Source organism: Glandiceps talaboti, chromosome 22 (genome assembly GCF_964340395.1).
Source record: "Glandiceps talaboti chromosome 22, keGlaTala1.1, whole genome shotgun sequence".
Classification (NCBI taxonomy): domain Eukaryota; kingdom Metazoa; phylum Hemichordata; class Enteropneusta; family Spengelidae; genus Glandiceps; species Glandiceps talaboti.
Window position 1 is genome coordinate 13,272,822 of NC_135570.1, and position 16,184 is coordinate 13,289,005.

The window sequence follows — 16,184 nt, forward strand, 5'->3', positions numbered from 1 at the left end:
AAGACCGTCCCAGTGAGGTGTTTATACCAAAACATTGCCATATATAGAGGGTTTTGGGAAAGTTACTAAAATAAATCACCGCAAGAGACGTCGGTACCAGGATTTTAAGTGTACACGTGTCGTCCTTCAGTAATATTAAGTAATTCCTGACAAATCGGAAGCACTGTGATATCAAATATTAATGTTTTCTTAAAAGTCCTGCGTATAAAAGATTAGTGGTGAAGTAATAATCATCAAAGTTAAAAATATCATAACGGACCTTTTCCGAATATGTTGTGGAGTAAACGCAACATGGATGTTCTCTGTGTATTGTTCATTCGTAAGGAGAAACGAACTTGATAAAAAAACTATTCTGCAAATGATCAAACTTTGAACGCTTATGTAGTCACTTACTGGGTGGTATTCGCAGTTACAAGCGTTGAATTGTATACAATTTGAACGGTTCAGCGTGTTGTCTAAGATACCGTGTTATCATCTCCTCTTTTCAGACACAACAACATCGAAAGATGATTATAAACGGCAGATAAATCAACGTTTAGACGTGGAAGTGGAAAACGTATACCCACAGATTACGTATGAAAGGCTCGGAGTTAGGGAATACTGTAACATTACATATTACATGTTTTCATAACGGTAACACGCATCTTTGATACAATTTCTATACATACATACATACATACATACATACATACATACATACATACATACATACATACATACATACATACATACATACATACATACATACATACATACATACATACATACATACATACATACATACATACATACATACATACATACATACATACATACATACATACATACATACATACATACATACATACATACATACATACATACATACATACATACATACATACATACATACAGATATATTATAAATAAACAACTGCAGACAGACAGACAGACAGACAGACAGACAGACAGACAGACAGACAGACAGACAGACAATATGATGAACATTTCCCACATGCTGAGAGAATTGAAAAAAAGCAAAACAATTAGTTGTAGCCTCCACTTCAGAGGATGCCTATGAGATTTGCATTGCGGATATATTTTGCCGACATTTAAGAGACAGGAGTTGGACCTACGTACTTTCATCAATATATTGACCGACCAACATACTATTACGTGAAGACATGGCCTTCAAGCAAAAGGCGGTAGTCATTATGTAAGGGAATGGTGGGAAAAAGTCTGCAAGACTGAGAATAAAAAGAGTCATTTTCTTGCCTGTTAATCGTGCACTGTATAAACAACGGAAAACAAATACTCCCACTTTGAAAAAGTTTGAAAAAAACAAACCAACAATGACGGAACGGCAACTTAAAACGGTAGGACACGTGAAGAACAGTGTATTTCCTCCCACATATATCATGTATATAAACAAGTTGAACTTACCGGTCAAGAACGAAATACAGGTCGAAACCTCCTGTACACCGAGTCGATTTTAAGTACTCCGTATCATCAGACACCACAACTTCGCAAACACATGCGAGAGGTAGTAGGCAAAATATTAGCCCAACCAGAGACGTGGAAACTTGTACAGCTCTGTCGCTCATTCTGTTAAAACGCAGTCCCGTCCTCGTGGGTTCCTCCTCCTTCGGTGCTTCAGCTGGAATGCAAATGTTGAGATGAGTCACGTGTTAACCACTGAAATGGATTATGTGTACCGTGTTTATTTCTATTCACCAAGACATTTCCGTTTTCTTCTTTCCGTAAAAATAATAGCACGGTTTGACCTTTGACACCAGAGGTGAATGTGAATCACGCTACGAACGTTGAGGTATTTCTGGACACTCTGGGAATAGGTAAAGCACATTGAAAGGAGAGGAACTTGCAGACTGTTGTGGCACTAACAAAAAGAACAGGATGTGGTCGCAGTGACTCAATAAAATGACGATTTTTTTCAGCTATTACGCCTCGAGTTTTTTCCCGAAATAAATATATAAATTTGTGCTGGAACTTCATAGCACTTAGTCTAGTTCCAATACGACCGTGTTACGATTTGCACTATGTTATCTTCAAACATTACAGTAATGCGTGAAGATAAACGTAGAGTAAATCGTAACATGGTACGGTCGTATTGGAAGTTGGAACTAGGCTACACATTTTGCAGTGTGAAGCCCCTGTTAATAGACACTGGGCCGAGTAATATCTACAGTAGTACAACGCTAAGTTAGGTTTTTTTTAAATTGATGTCTGACATACCACGGCCGCGGGAAAGGCACAAAATGAGCTTCTGTCGAGCAGTAGAACAAAACATAGTATGGTGATGTACTGCCGCGCTGCCGTTCTGATATGTACTTGTTTTAAAATCTGTTAAAGGAGTGTGTACGTATAAATATTATTGACTATACTACAATAATAGTATTCTATCAAATTACAGATATCCACACAATTTTATTCCATATTTCTTGAAAGACTTTGTTATCCTTTTTTTCTTTGCCACCATATCCTTCAAGATACACCACAAAGTTTAACTCTTTGGGATTTTCTGGTTTTACTCCAGCTCTGTATGCATTGATATACTAGTACAGAGAGTGTATAAATCATTGCAAACTTGTTGCGAACGACATTCTCACTTGCGATTTTAACATATGCAAATATTTTATCCAATGACGTCATTCTTTCACTCTAAATAATTACGACATCAAATTGTGACGATATTTCCACGTGACAGGCACGAGTTCCGGCTGAAGCTTATGTAGCAGAGTTTTTCGTATTGCGTTCCTAACAGGAACTATGTATGCCTTTAATCAATTCACTAAGTACTTGAATTTGCACGTAACCATGGTAATGTTTTGCGATTGTTTGTATTTAGAAGTGAGTCGCCAAGCGTTGACCTAATTCAGATTCAAAGATTGAAATGCATACGTGTTCCATACACGCAGTCTAATGACATACGTGGATTTCACATGGACCGCATACTCACCTGGTTTGCTGACGTCACACTCGAACAGCCAATGAGCACACACTATTTACATTACAGCTGTCAAAATGGCTGTATTCGTAAGTAGATTTGTGACAATGAAGTATCCTCCGGCATTCACTTTCAGAAGCCTAATTTGTACCTTTTCGAAGTCAGACATTTAAAATCCTTCTTCTTTTTTTCATAAAAACTAACATTGCGTTGTAACATTGTGAATATCACTCAGCTTAAGGTCACATGATGATTGAAACGAGATTCCAACACAAAATCTGTTATATTTCGAAAAAAAAAACAACCTCTAACTACAAAGGGGTTGGACCGTTCGTATACTTGCTGAACAAGTGGAACAAATTTGAGGAAAATGTATCCTCGGTCAGAATATTCTGTTTTCCTCCGTCTTTACACTTACCTTGAACGGTATTATGATTCCTCATTCTCTAAAACCAGAGCTGTTACATCTTCCGCGACACTGCGAAATAACGACATTCTCGCAAACCAGTGCTGTTATTTCTTCCACGACGCGACACTGCGAAATAACGAAACAACCTCTTTGACGGTGCCGTAAAAGAGGCTGTGGGGCTACGACGATGTGATTCTGCACTGAGTGCTTCAATACCACGTTCGTGTCATCACACGTGATGTACAGGTATGACCACCTGTGATTGGTCAAATCTGTTGCACCTGTCACATATGCTATTTATTCACTGGAACACAATCAACTGATTCAGGTGTAATTTACACAATAATTCATTGACGGCGTTATCTTGAAACTTTGAAAGCAGTCAAGAACAATTTAATTTCATATGTATATCTACAGTCTGCGTGTAGATGGATTAAAATATACAAATGCCATTCCAGTAGGATACAAATAGCTTTAAGATGAACGTTGATTTTGATTCATCTATTTAGGGGCGAGATCTATAGTCAGATAAATAAAACCGAAATTCTTTTACTACTTTGGGGTGGGGTGGGGTGTATAGTCTGTATGGTATGCCGTGACGGGGCGCCCTCACACATCGGTCAACCCGGATAGAGCAAGCCGTTGAGGGCAGACCAACACGACGTATTTTACAGTCTACATATAACACTGTACATGGTATGTAATGAGTAAAACCATAAGTGACAGAACAAACGAAATACAGGTATTCATTTATATTTACAGCACACTTGTTCACATTACTAAATCTTGTACATTCCAGTAAAAATCCTTCACATCTTGAAAACGTCCTTAGATGAGAAACCAGTCATTAAAATCCGTTTTTTGTAATCATTTATTGCTAATAGAAATTTATTTCACGATGTACAATAAAACAAGCCTGACTTAGTGGTTTTCGATAAAAAATAATTTTCAGGTGCATTTCATGTAAAAAGACCCGTGTCGCGATGTGCTTATAAAAATCGCAATATACAGGCTGGACAAATGTACAATATTATTTACAAATTCGGTACAATTTCAATTGATTTCTTTAAATTGTAGATAATATACAAATGTAATATTCCAATACCCTGTAAAATCCACCCGTGTGATATGTCGCAATACTCTAGAAATTGTCATTGCCGTAAAACCACATACCTCTTTGCGGCACCGTCTGCGACACACAACCGCAACGTATTAAAACGGAACACAATACACTCTGGCTTGCAAGAGTGAGAATTTGTGTATGCTTTTAGCCATCATTGGGAATTCTTGTCTTGTTCATATGCTTTTGGGAATGGCTTCCATACTTTTAAAAAAAGAAGCGCCCAGAGACCTACTCTAAATACACATAATAAGTAACGCGAGTTTCAGGTAACGACCCCTTCTAAATTATCTACAATCTATATTATCGTTAGCCAGTAAACCCAAATATGGCGTAATTTCAATCCTTATTTTAAAACAAAAATATTGTCTGACTGTAAATAGGCACTTAAAAGTCAAATATATCAAATTATTATTCACAACAAGTAAAAACAAATTATTACCTATTTGATGTAGAAATGTACAACCCTCTTTACTTACCAAATCAGTGTGTACATTTCATTCCTCCTGGGATTGACAAAAACATGTCTATTTCATTTTTTTTCTTCAAATTTCAGTTTCTTTTAAAAAATAAGCAATTACCAGAAATTGTATGCCTTGGTAAATATCACAATTGGGTTCAAAAGTTTACATTACATTCTTATACTGTCCTATCTGATTAAAATCTGATATCATGGTGAAAGCGACTAGTTGTCTTTATTTACCTCTATTTCCATCGTTTTGTGTCGTTTGTTTTGACGCCTTCCTACCCGGAACAAAACAAACGACACATAACGATGGAAACAGAGGTAAATTTCACCACATCAGATTTTAATCAGATAGGGCATCTACTGTGATTTCTATTATAATGTTTTGAAGGGTTCCATTATGTGTTTTGTCAAGAATCGGTCCGTCTATGAGCCGGGATTGATTGATCGATTAACTGGACAAGATATCGAGAATCAACGCTGTTCGTAGCGAACAGCGTACAACGCGTTAACGGCGTCGAACTTATGTGAAGCTCTCGGAAGAGTCCAACTGATTGAAAAGCATAATTATACACTCTCTTATAATCATTGATAATACAGGCAAAATGCGTATTTTTTTGCAATTATTTTTTAGTAGTCAATCAAAAACGAACCTTGGGAAAAGCGCCATGTTATACCACGTCCTTCCGTGGATCGTTTCTGAGTTGAATACAACGGTTAAAAGGCAATTAGTATAGTTGATGTGTGTATGTGTAAGAGAAACCATTACCTATAGCTATTTACCGTCATTTTTACTGTTATTTATATCTCTTGTGTTATGAGTTTTCAATATTTGGGATATGTTGGATGATAATTTGTGAAATATAAAATGGACGAAAACGTAGATATAAAGTACGTAAAATATAGCAAACCATATAATTCTCAGCGTTGAATATATGCGCTCCGGCCGGTTCCGGGGTACTCCGACGGAATGGGATGACGACGTAACGGGGACCCCGGCGCGCATATTTTCAGTGCTAGATTTATTTGAATTTGGCCCATACCCCACGTCTGTTATTTCTCCTTGTGTATCACTTGCCGAAAAGTGTCGACATCAAATCTGCGCGATTGAAGTACAAATGATTGGTATAGTTTTAGAATACCACCGCTCCCGATCCTCGCTTTCGTCTTTCAGCATACGCACTCAAAGTGTGATGTTTAGCCATAGCAACCATGACGTCACTAGTCGCCTCCTCCTCTTCTCTCATCTCGTGACCTTTGTTCTTGAGACCAGTTATGACGTCACTTGGAATACCAACTGTTTGAAACAAAAGTAGAAAATAAAGAATATATTCAACACAGTTCATAACATTATGACTGTCTTGGAACAAATAAAATACTAGTAGATATATCTGTTTGAATCATATTAGGCAGATTTATCTCATAAATTAAATTATGCACTTTTGCACCAATTTGGATATTTAAACCAAAAAAATCGACAGGAGCTGCGTGCACCAACATTTTGCAAATACAACCACAGACCGTCTATCCCCTCAGATGGAGGGACTGTCATACAGGCCAGAACCAATGACAATTTAGCTTACAAATCACTTTTACTTTGTATATCTGGAGGTATAATTGAACTATTACATACATACATACATACATACATACATACATACATACATACATACATACATACATACATACATACATACATACATACATACATACACACACATACATACATATATACATACATACACACACACATACATATATACATACATACATACATACATACATACATACATACATACATACATACATACATACATACATTTATACATACATACATACATACATACATACATACATACATACATACATACATACATTTATACATACATACATACATACATACATACATACATACATACATACATACATACATACATTTATACATACATACATACATACATACATACATACATACATACATACATACATACATACATACATACATACATACATACATACATACATACATACATACATACATACATACACACACACATATATAATATATATTAATAATTATCAGAGAAGACAGAGTAAAGGTGTGTAAACATATTAGTTTTCATATCCTCTTACTTTCATAATTGACAGTGTTCGGGAACAAACGTGTATGGACACGAAGTCTATCACCAGCTTCCTCTAGTGGCAAATCATAGGACACAACGTTAAGGAAAACAAGAGAGACCGCTGTTAGGATTCGTGTACCCCCGTTCCCTCCATATATCGTATTCTCTTCACCAGTACTCATCGCTCGGTGTGTTAGAATTGGAGTAATCGATGACTGAGGGCGCTTTCCGGGTGCGATAAAGTTGGCCTGTCGGTATGAGACAAAAATAGGTTTAAGATTTGAAAATTACACAAATGTATATGTAGTAAAATAGTGGAGAGTTCTTCAAAATATAATATGATGTAAAAGATGTAGTACATTTAATATAATATAATATAGTATGACATAATATAATATAATATAATATATATTATATCATTTAATTTAATGTAATGTAATGTAATATTATAATATAATACACAATAATATAATGTACTATAACATAATAAAACGTAATTTAATATATGATATAATATAATACAATGTAATATAATTTAATGTAATATATATTATAATATAATATAATATACTATAACATAACATAATATAACATAATATAATATAATATAATATAATATAATATAACATAACATCATATAATATAATATAATATAATTATAATCATATTGACGTGAAAAACTGATAAAATACAATTTGGATTTAGTTACAACTACACAAGTACTCACTGTACTTTCGTTGACTGTAGTATTTCCTGACGACCACGAGAAATCATCCATTACGTTGTTTAATAGTATACCATCCTCTGTCATTACAGCACTGCCGAACCTCGTATTTACAGAACTAGGGACACAAGATGAAAACTCAACAAGTTGAACGAGGCAGAGAGAATAAACTGAATACATGCTTCATTTTGAAGTAATGACGATATAAAATTTTGCTGCCATTTCTGCCGATCAAAATATCTGAATGAAACGAGTACAAAAACGCCTATAAACGTTCGACCAGGTTCCACGAAGGAATTACTAGTATAAGTAGGGACAACCTGTTTAGTCCCAGTGCAATAAGTGTAAGACCAGTGCTAAAAAAATAATATGCAAAGTTCAAAGGTCGTGATATCAGTACACCTGTTATCTAGTTTATAATGATGTACAACGTTTTATACGCTAGTCTCATTTCAAGGATTTTTTTTCTTGATAACCTTTGACCCCCTTCTTACCTTGTAATAGATACCATATTGTCATCATTGTCGATCACACATGCGTGCGCTGTACCGAAGTCAGGTTTAGGGAAAAACGGACCATAATATTCAGGTGGATAGGTTTCGTTGTCGTTGATTCTCAGCCGTAGCGATTCCGCCCACGTTTTACTATGAAAGACGATAGAAATGTGATGCATGACTACATTATATGGTATTATGATACATAGAAACACATACTCTATATTTGAAACATTGCTATCTTAGACTGTCCGCTGATTGGCCAAGAACATGTCACGTGAGGTAAATGTCATTACTAAAATTTACGTGTCAAGCACTCCTAATGAAATGATGTCATCATGCACAATTATATAGCACACAATTGACTACGCAAATTGCGTGTTGGTACATGTTGTTCCTCGTCTGCAGAGGGTGAACCAAAACACAAAATATCAACATTGAGCCATTTTACTAGGAACTTTCTCAGTGACATGATACATGATCATGTCTGTCATCAGACAATCCACCAGGCCGTGAGTATCAGACAACCATTGAAAAGATCAATCAGGTCATAATATATTTTAAGGGTGCTTACTTTAACATAATATTGGTAAGTTCTTCGGTATCGTCCACAAAGTCTGGATCTCCAAGTCTTGTTTTTTGTGCGAATCCAAACTTAAAAGCCTGTTGTCAAAATATCAAAACAGAAAAAAATGATCAAATTGTAAAATCGCATAAGTCAAACTTTATTAAAATCTTGACAAACTATGATTGTGTACGACAGACCAAAAATTTTCGAAAAAAAAAATTCTTAAAAAGAAAAGAATAACCGTAAACTGGAATCAGCATTTTACTCGTGAAAACGTCCAAATGACGGACTGAATGTACTATTTATGCAGTTTGTTTTGGATATCGGCGAAACGAAGGAGACTGTGGAATAATGTCCGAGTACAGGGTCAGGCTGAAATGGTTGTCATTAGCTCCTCGACTGTAAGATGCGTCGTGTCATTCCCCCCTCACCGGCCTCATGGGAGAGGTTGACCGATGACGGATGTGTGAGGGCGCCCCCCGCCACGGCGTACCGTACAGAGACTACACCAGGCCTTGTGTTGTCCAATGAGAAAAGTTTGGGTTTAGAATTTCAGAAAGATTACTTAACTATTCCAATCAATAAGTTATCGAAAGATCTTTCTTGACAGCGACCTGCAAAACTGCGACCTGCGAATCGCAAAACTGACGACTGGTCGTTCCGATAAATTGCGAGATCTGTTAAACTTTTCGTGTCTACAAATAGCAATAGATCAAAATGATCGCCATATTGCTGCATCGTCGTAAAGTACTACTGTCCTCCTTACGGCAACGCTTGCTTACGTTCACTCGAAAGAGAGGGTTACTTTTCGTTACGTCAGCGGAAAAGAAAAGTTCGCTAGCTTGTGAAAATATATTGATAGTGTTCTACCTCTATTGTCCGATGATACGTCAGTGTATCATCCATAACACTTGGGTCAAGATTATAACCTTCCAATATACCGATTATGGATAAGAATACAGGACCACCTGAAGGAAGTGGAATTGCGTACACTGTGCGATCTGTTACCAAAACAAAACAATATCCTAAGAAACACATATTACAATTATTTTACAATGAAACAGAAAATGGCTATTAAACTGACTTCATTTTGAAATTCCCACAGTTGCAGTACGAGATATTGTTGATCTGTTTTCATAGAAAACATTTGTATATATAGAGGTCTAACTTTAGCGTCATTTTCTGGACGTGAGGTCGCCCTGACACGTATTTCACATACTTTCATTTTCAAAATGCGTACTATAATTGTCGAAACCCAACATATATATATATTACCGAATATGGGCGAATAAAAAATTGCCGTTTTTCTAGAAAACAAGAACATAAACCCAAATTTCTTTTTAATGTATTAAAAGGACTGGAAAGACCTTTTTCATATGGCAAAGTTTTGGAGAGAATTGGAGAACTTTGATTTTCAGAGAAATTGAATTCTACAGTTATCTACTAACCATGATATGTGGACTTCAGTGGTTCTTTCCAGTACGCTTCATAGCCAGCAATATCCTCTGCAACCATATTGCCACCAGCAGTTTGTATCTATACATATAAATTGCATTATATAGTTTTACTATTTTTATATTTACAAATGTACTTGTAGTTTACGAATTTCAAAGTATTAGTGATCAGAAAGAACTGATTTACTATAACTTGAATCCCACACATGTCTAGTCTGTAGAATTTAATTGTGTTGATAAACTTTGAAAATTGGAGTAGTTTAGACAGACTTATTCGAATTTGCTCATGAACGAACTAGGCAAACTTGATATGTACTCATGTATGGAAAACTTGCAAACTTTAAAACACATTCAAAAATCTTAGCATAAAGGAGTCCTTACAAAATGATGTTATACCTTGTTGAAATGGCTTGCCCGCTTTCCCACATCCCCATGAAATATCATGTGTTTGACAGCTCCATGTATCAATTCTCGAGAAAGTTTGGACTATCAGCCCCTTCTACAAATCATCTATACTCCCAATTTTCGACTAAGATACTCATCAATGCGAAATGGTATATCTTAAACTTCTTACTATAATTTCAAAACAAAGTCAACTGAATCACGTACCGCATCTATCATATTTTGTGCGAGACTCTCGTTGTAAAAGGTGTCAATCCCCTCAGTTGCTATGGTTTCCAAGACGTTGGCAAGGTCTGGTCTTTTCAGAATATCACCTTCTTTCACTGGTACACCATTGGGCATGTATATGTTTTTAAGTCTTGGTGAATAAGCCATACTGGTGTGTTCCTTACTCTGGACCGCATCAGCTGATAATTACGGAAATAACACACACGCGATGGGTTTTATCAGGCTGAATTTACGCCCCCCCCTCCCCCCCCCCCGCCCCAACTCCCTATCGTTTGTTTTCATTCATTTTATTTTACAAAAAACTTGTAATCAGTTCAGTGGGTAAATAGATTATTATTAAATTCGTTAATATGAGTTATTGACATTATCAAAATCGCCAGGTCCCCGGATGAGCTCGACCTAGAGATCTTGATTAATCTACATGGGAAACATGCACTACTCTAACGTTACATACATCCGTCACATCCCAATCACCAAAACCACCACCTTCACCATCACCACCAGCACCGAAACCACTGCCGATTACAGAATCATTGTACAGTTTATGTTAGGCACAATAGATTTACAAATTTAACCTTTGTTTACAAGAAAGGGCAATTTTAAATTAATTTGCTCACTTATATAGTCTGTAAGCTACATCGTGACGGGGCGCCCTCACACATCGATCAACCGGTGAGGGCGGAGCGATACGACGTATTTCACTTACAGTCTAATATACGAAAATGACATTTCTCACCTGTGTGGCCAGTGACAAGGAAGCCATTTCTCGCTAGTGCTATCACTGGGTCAAATAATTCTTTCCATTCGAGTCTATTACATGCAAAAAAATGACAAATATGAGAGAATGACGGATAAATGAGAGAGAGAGAGAGAGAGAGAGAGAGAGAGAGAGAGAGAGAGAGAGAGAGAGAGAGAGAGAGAGAGAGATGGAGAGAGGGAGAGAGCCATAGACAGAGACAGAGAGAGAGAGGGAGAGTGGGAAAAGGAAAGAAAAGGGGAGACAGAGAGAGGGTGTAGCTCCTGTCTTCATCAGCAATATCTATTTCCATATTTTACATTTGCTTCGCAATGACTTAGTTAACTCTAATGCCGGAGACACTGAACAGAAATAGCGATAATTTACCTTCCAAATCGTTTCCACGCCATGTGTAACCCTTTCACTTCACCGGGAACTCCTACCGCCAGGCCACCCTGTGTTGAAAATATCAAAAAGAGATGGCAGTGAAAAAATTGAGCTTTCTCAGTTTATTTATGTATTCATACAATAAATACAATAGACAAAATACAACTTGCCATCATAGACGACAGTGGAGATCTTCTATTCACCACGCCCCCCCCCCCCCATCCAACACATACATAACCACTCCCATCAAACACACACAAATATTTTCAACGGTAATTTGTGATTTACTGGTAATCACACGTACATCCAATGTGTGTTTGTCCTTACATCCGTTCAAGTGTATTTTAAATGAGGATTAAAACGAATGAAAATAAAAGTCGCTGTCAAAAAGAACGAGCCTTACATATTCTGCGAGAGTCTCGTTGGTTTGGAACATGTCAGGCGTCGCTGCACCTGGAGCGGTTTCTCGGAAGTCCAATGTCAGTACCGTGTCGCCATTTTTGATCAACATGAAGCCTCCTCTAAAATTATAATGAAATAATATTACTCGAATATCATCCCTGTTGTAGAAGCTTAGGCAGAATGACAGAATAAAATAATTTCTCTTCATAAAATTGACGATATTAACATTTTATAACAATTAAAACATTGCACACTGCATACCAACATTGCAATAACGTTGTAATATGTCTATGAATGTTCTCAATCATCCAGGTATGAAGTTAATAACGAAATAATTGTAATCTATCCTACTGGACTTGTTGTTGTTTTGAATGGCAACAGTTTCACGTCCTATCCTAGACGCTTCCCCAACACCTCAACAGTATGAACCACTCCTTTGACAATAAGGATGTGGTTATATTGGGACAAAGAACACAGGTGGTTCGAAAGAGGGGTAAAGGAGGCCATATATGTTTTTGAGCCTTCTCTTAATAGGGAAGGGAGACTACGTCATAACTTGGCAGGCACGTACAACACTGTGGTCAGCGAAATTCCTCGACGTGACGGTTTTCATCATCACATGACAATCCTACTGTCAGGTGTCACAAACCATATGTCACCAGATCATCAGTCGTCCAGGATAGGACGCGTACATGAAACTGTTGCCATTCTAAACAACAGTAAGTCCAGTAGGATAGATTATAATTACTTCGTTGAAACTTGTATAATTATGGCAATGAAAGCATATTAATTGAAAATAGTACCACTAATACTAAAATGCTGTCGATATACACAAGTTTGACACCAAATCACGTAATGCATACAAACTATGCATATTTGAGTAGAAAAATGCAAATAAAAACTCAAAAGTTCTGACTAGCTTTCGCCCTGTTAACAGAGCATCAGTTAGTATATAGGTAAATGAGTTGGCCAGTAAATGAGATGGCAGAAGAAATGCATACTTTTGAGCAAATATTAATCTGAAAAATTAATACACCGCTTACAAATTTACAGAAGAAACGACAGTAAACGTAACAGCCAAAAAGAAATCGCACAGTGTACACTACATCGGATGTCATTTCGTCGTATAAAGTGCTTGTTTTGACACACATCCGTAAATATTGACATGTTTTACATTTACTTGTTCAGTTTGTTTACATTTATTTCAAAATGTCAAGTCAGACTTGATAGGCTAAAGTTTCGACGTACCCTCCAATTCCAGACGACTGGGCGTTCACGACACCCAAGCAAAGAACAGTGGATACTGCGGCATCAACGGCGTGACCTCCTTTGCGTAAAATATCGGCACCAATCTCAGAACATTGTTTAGCTCCACTCGTGACAGCACCGTGTTCCTGAAGGATATAAGCACATTATATTAATAAGAACAAAACTAGTGATAGCGTTAATTCTACTGACAAGAAAAAGTTTTTGTGTTGAAAATTAAAGCTTTTGTGTTACAATTTCTGTGATGTCTTGTCGATTGAGTACTATATATACGATATTGACCGCCTTCGTACTAGTATACCTGGAAACAAAATCCGCCACTGGCGCCCTCACTCCTCACAAATAGTCTTGTTTGTAGACACGGAGTATGGACGCTGTCCCATGTCCCATTTACAAAAGGAGGGCCGTCGAGTGTCAAAATAGAGCCCCTACTTACTTTGTCGACTGTCAAGGGGCAATTATACATACATGCGCGATTTTTATGATATTTCAACAAACTGTACACACAACAGCGATCATTTCAGGACGATTTTCACCATGTTTTATGATATGTCAAAGGTTAACCAACGTTAATCACTGTACTTTGCATCATGGTTAATACAGCATCGTCGTAAATCACAGCCTCTTTTACGGCACCGTGCATGACGCACCGGCCGTCAAGAAATATCGTTTTTCGTGGCGTCAGCACAAAAACTGAACTCCGGCTAGGTGCATTTATTGAACTGAACTTTTGTTCCAAACACAACTTGAAAATTTTACCTGAACTTTTCGACTACACATTTGTCTTTGTCAACAGATTGACCAACTATTCAGTACAAGGTCACGTGAACCTAATAAGGGGGTCATAGATGTATTTATTATTGGTATATTTTACACACACACACACACACACACACACACACACACACACACACACACACACATTTACATCACTGTATTCAATACTCACCTAGTACCTGTTTTTGTGTTTACTTTCGATTGTGTGACGTCACGTGGTTTTTTTAAGTCAAATACTAGATAAATGAGAAAACTTTTCTTTTCCAACAAACTTAGGCCAACATTTAGGATAGCCATTATTCAAAATACGGTCTACAACGTTTCTGCGGTCTATTAAACATGTTAAAAGCTTATAGGATGAATACCTTCCGATCATGGTTATGCAGGGTATGTGACCTGGGGGTCTTTGGCGGTGACCTTTGGGTCTTAATACAATATAGATTTGAAACCGTTAAATAAGTAAAGACATGGCAGACCAGACTGTTGCTCGGACTACACCTTTAAATTATAGAGCCTCCCATGGTATATGTTATATTTTATAGCCATATAGCCATTTATAGTCATACCATGGGCGTACAATAATGTAATGACTATAATGTAATTACTCAGCAGGGCCAGACAATGTGCAGTGACCAGAGTACGTTCATATTTACATATCACTTTTCCTCAAGAAACCTTGGCCATTTTGCAACCTTTTCAAGGCCTCTACATGTTCAATAATATGGTTACATAAATAATATTAAAATGCATGTTTTATGCAAAGAATAAAATATAATTAATATGTTAATGACCTTTTATTCAAATTTTCTTACCTCATGTACATTGTGAAGCAGCGACAGTGTAACTATAACAATGACAGCAATGGCAATAACAGCAATGACCACAGCGACAAGTACGCACACTCCACGGTTAATACGTTGCTTTTCTTCAGGGGACAGCGAATATGTCGACGAGGTGGAATGTTCGTACTGAGAGCCCGAACCACTGGACAACAATGCTGTCTTTTCGCCGACGTCGTCTTTAGAATCGCGACCAGACATCCCCACAGCACGTTTCGTAAATCGACTCGTAGCCTATGTATTGTAAAAACTGTCGAGTCACACTTGTATGGAGAGGTGAACTACTCCTCCTACTAAATTCTATTGTATTGACTGAAGTCCACCAGTATACATCACCCTAACAATGTTGTACAGACTCGGCGATATTAACAGAATGTCAGTCGGCGGTGTTCAGTTCACACTGTCACCCTGGAATGTCACCCTTCAAATACATGAATAGTTCCAATCACATACATGCATGTAAAGTAGAATTGTAAGCCCATGGGACACGACCCCAGGAACATTCACGCGACAAACCGCCCACCAAAAGTAGGTATTGGGACTAGCTTTAGGGGTCAACCATTTGATTTCTGGGGGAGGGGGCTGATGGATTTTCGGCAAAAGATTGGTGTTGGGTCCAAATCCTCCACCCCCTGAAATCAAATGGTTGACCCCTTACGACCTCGATCGTACCCGATATTGTACATGTATCTAGGGCACTCATTGTACCCACAGCCGGTCGACGACTAGCGACTTAAGTTGCAGTCAGCACCGTGTTTGGTAAAGTCGTAATCTCTCTATCACGTGAGTGGGGCTGAAGATATGCCAGTCACAATGAGTAGGCAAAAACAAGAGATGGACTTTTA

The 16,184-nt window shown here is 37.3% G+C and overlaps 2 protein-coding genes across 3 annotated transcripts in view; both read right to left on the minus strand.

Moving 5' to 3' along the window:
* Nucleotides 1-1,631, minus strand: part of LOC144452237 (anthrax toxin receptor 1-like) — a 19,405-nt gene extending 17,774 nt beyond the window's left edge. Inside the window, exon 1 of one of the 2 annotated variants that reach the window (XM_078143289.1) lies at nt 1,423-1,463. Coding sequence is in view for 1 of the 2 variants with exons in the window: in XM_078143288.1 (XP_077999414.1) it covers nt 1,423-1,583 (161 nt within the window). In the remaining variant the exon portion in view is untranslated. Of the gene's footprint in view, nt 1-1,422 lie in introns of both variants that reach the window. The other variant, XM_078143288.1, reaches the window with a different exon arrangement.
* A 3,582-nt stretch (nt 1,632-5,213) lies between these two features.
* LOC144452042 (glutathione hydrolase 1 proenzyme-like) lies at nt 5,214-15,835 on the minus strand. The gene is made up of 13 exons (XM_078143047.1): nt 15,313-15,835; nt 13,706-13,851; nt 12,459-12,576; nt 12,056-12,123; nt 11,669-11,742; nt 10,912-11,111; nt 10,297-10,384; nt 9,719-9,849; nt 8,855-8,943; nt 8,281-8,430; nt 7,790-7,904; nt 7,073-7,310; nt 5,214-6,236 (listed from the first exon to the last, which is right to left on the minus strand). The coding sequence occupies exons 1-13, from the start codon at nt 15,538-15,540 to the stop codon at nt 6,073-6,075; spliced, it is 1,809 nt and encodes a 602-aa protein (XP_077999173.1). The 5' UTR covers nt 15,541-15,835; the 3' UTR covers nt 5,214-6,072.
* Nucleotides 15,836-16,184: the final 349 nt, after the last annotated feature.

Bases quoted from the DNA above. Each gene is read 5' to 3' on its own strand.
- LOC144452042 (XM_078143047.1), bottom strand. From the start codon at position 15,540: ATGTCTGGTCGCGATTCTAAAGACGACGTCGGCGAAAAGACAGCATTG. The intron at 8,431-8,854 runs GTAAGCACCCTT...CGTCTTTCATAG, and splicing joins CTTACCAATATTATGTTAAA to TAAAACGTGGGCGGAATCGC. The intron at 6,237-7,072 runs GTAAGAGGATAT...TGTTTCAAACAG, and splicing joins GAACACTGTCAATTATGAAA to TTGGTATTCCAAGTGACGTC.